The sequence below is a fragment of the Pteropus alecto genome, unplaced genomic scaffold (assembly GCF_000325575.1).
Source record: "Pteropus alecto unplaced genomic scaffold, ASM32557v1 scaffold170, whole genome shotgun sequence".
NCBI lineage: Eukaryota > Metazoa > Chordata > Mammalia > Chiroptera > Pteropodidae > Pteropus > Pteropus alecto.
The window spans coordinates 273,936-276,000 of NW_006429634.1; the positions used below are offsets into that span (position 1 = coordinate 273,936).

The window sequence follows — 2,065 nt, forward strand, 5'->3', positions numbered from 1 at the left end:
GACCCTTAAAGGTCCCCTTCCAGCCTCCGGAGGACAGAAATCCCCTACAGCCAAATATCAGTATTGTCCTCTCTAAGTGCCAAGCCTCACCCAGTCTCCCTTGTCCCCTGGGGCTCCAATCATCATCAAAGGGACGCTGGCTCCCACGCCACTTCTTCAAACTGTTTACTAACACACCCACGTGCCAGACAGACACCGCTGGGGGCTACACCAGCAGCTACAGCCAGAGAAAGGGGGAGGTGGCCAAAGGGTTTACGAAGACCCAGTGCCTGACCTCAGACAGCGGCAGAGTTTTGGCCACCCAAGGGGTGCCCCCCTCTCGAATGGCCCGGGGCGGTCCTTACCCGAGTCGCTAGGGCTCTCGGACCCCGAGCAGGCCTGGGTCTTGGGCTCGCCCAGCGGACAGGGGGCAGCGGGCGCCGGGCTGCCGGCTTCGAGGCTGGGAACGCTGTCCGGGGCGGAGGGCACCTTGGGCGGGTTCCCCCGGGGCGCGCCAGTGGCGAGTCGGTCGCTCACCGCTCTCTCTAGCCGTTCCCGAGCCGAGAAGCCGCTCCACATGCAGTCACGGCGGATGATGGAGGCGTAGTTCCTGCCCCAAGCTTTCGAGTGGCCCCGGGATTCTGCCTCGTCCCCGGCGCCCCCTCCGGGCCACGGCTCCGGGGGACCAATTCCAGGGGCCGGGTCCCCGGCGTCGGGACCCGAGCCCCAAGGCGGCGACGTGGGGGGCGATGGCACCAGCTCGAATTTCTTCCAGATGTCCTCGCTGGGCGCCGTGGAGCGGTAGAAATCCTCCCCGCAGTCATAGTCGTAGAAATAGTGCTGGTACGAGTCGAAGTCCATGTCCGCTCCCTGCGAGAGGGAAGAGGGACGTGCTGACTGGGGTAAGGGCCCAAAGAAGCAGGAGTCCCCAATTTCCCCAGCACAGCCGGCTACCAAGCTCTCGTCCCTCCCCAACCTCTCGGGTTAAAACCCGCTCCCTTCCCTCGCGTCCCAGGAAGCCCGGCCTTGGGTCAGTGTGCCCAGGGAAGCCGCTCACAGCGCGCGGACGAGGCAGCGGGGAGCGAGTTCAAAGCAAACTTTGCCAGCGCCGCCCGGAGCGCAGCTCCCAGGGCCCGTCAGGGCGGGCGGCGGCGCGCTGTGTCCAGAAGGCAGCCTGCAGCCCGCCCTCCCGGGACACGCGCCGGTCCCCCGGCCGCCCGCAGCCTCACCTCGCTCCCGCCGCCCGCCACCTGGAGCAGACCCGCTCGCGGCGGGCTCGGGGCAGCCCGACAGCCCGCACACATGCACATGCGCGCCACCGAGCGCGCCGCCTGCATTCAAGAGCGCGCCCCTCGCGCGCGCACTCCCACCCTCGCCCGCGCACGGCGTTACAGACGCTACTAGGATCCGCGCGGGAGCGCGATACAGGCGCATTGTTTCCCAGCTGCTTTATATCTCGTCGCGCGCCCTGTGCTCTGGGACCCGGGGCGGGCCCTATGGGACAAACCCCGCCCCAGACACGCCCCCTCTCGGCAGTGGACAGGTGGGGACGGTGGAGTCTCCGCCCCACCCCCTCTGGCTGCTTTCTCCTGCTCTCTTCTAGTCCCTATACCCCGAAAATGAATTGCACACTGGGGAGCGCAGGGCATGCTGCAAGCTGATGCAGACTGGCGGTCGCCTGGTGGGTACGTGACTCTATCAAGGCCTGGGCGGTCCCAATGTTCCTTGCCATTGTAGACTGAGGAATAGGGCTACTTCCCGCCCCGCCCTGCCCCACCCCGCGAGCCTACTTCCCCAGGCTCTCCCAGCTTAGTTCAGGTGCGTCGGGCCCGCGGGGGGTGAGGTGGAGAAGCAGCCGCACTTCCACCGCGCCACCTGGCGGCTCTAAGCCCTGAACTGGGGCTGGTCCTCGGCATCCGCTTCATCACTGGTTGGCCGGTTAGCTAGGTGTTCCAAACCTGGACTGTAGCAAGGCGAGGTGGTGAAGATTCCGAACTTTGGAGCGTGAAACATAACTTTTCTGAGCTTCAGTTTCAAATATAAAAACCTCACAGGATTGTTGTGAGGATTTAAGAAGATAGAGTAT

At 65.2% G+C, this 2,065-nt stretch overlaps 1 protein-coding gene across 2 annotated transcripts in view; it reads right to left on the reverse strand.

The window, feature by feature from the left end:
- MYCL (MYCL proto-oncogene, bHLH transcription factor) overlaps positions 1-1,444 on the reverse strand; it is a 7,214-nt gene extending 5,770 nt beyond the window's left edge. The window contains exons 1-2 of one of the 2 annotated variants that reach the window (XM_025049309.1): positions 1,376-1,444; positions 345-849 (exon numbers count right to left, since the gene is read on the reverse strand). In XM_025049309.1, the coding sequence (XP_024905077.1) occupies positions 345-840 (496 nt within the window). In that variant the 5' untranslated portion in view covers positions 841-849; positions 1,376-1,444. Of the gene's footprint in view, positions 1-344; positions 850-1,208 lie in introns of both variants that reach the window. The other variant, XM_006903961.3, reaches the window with a different exon arrangement.
- Positions 1,445-2,065: the final 621 nt, after the last annotated feature.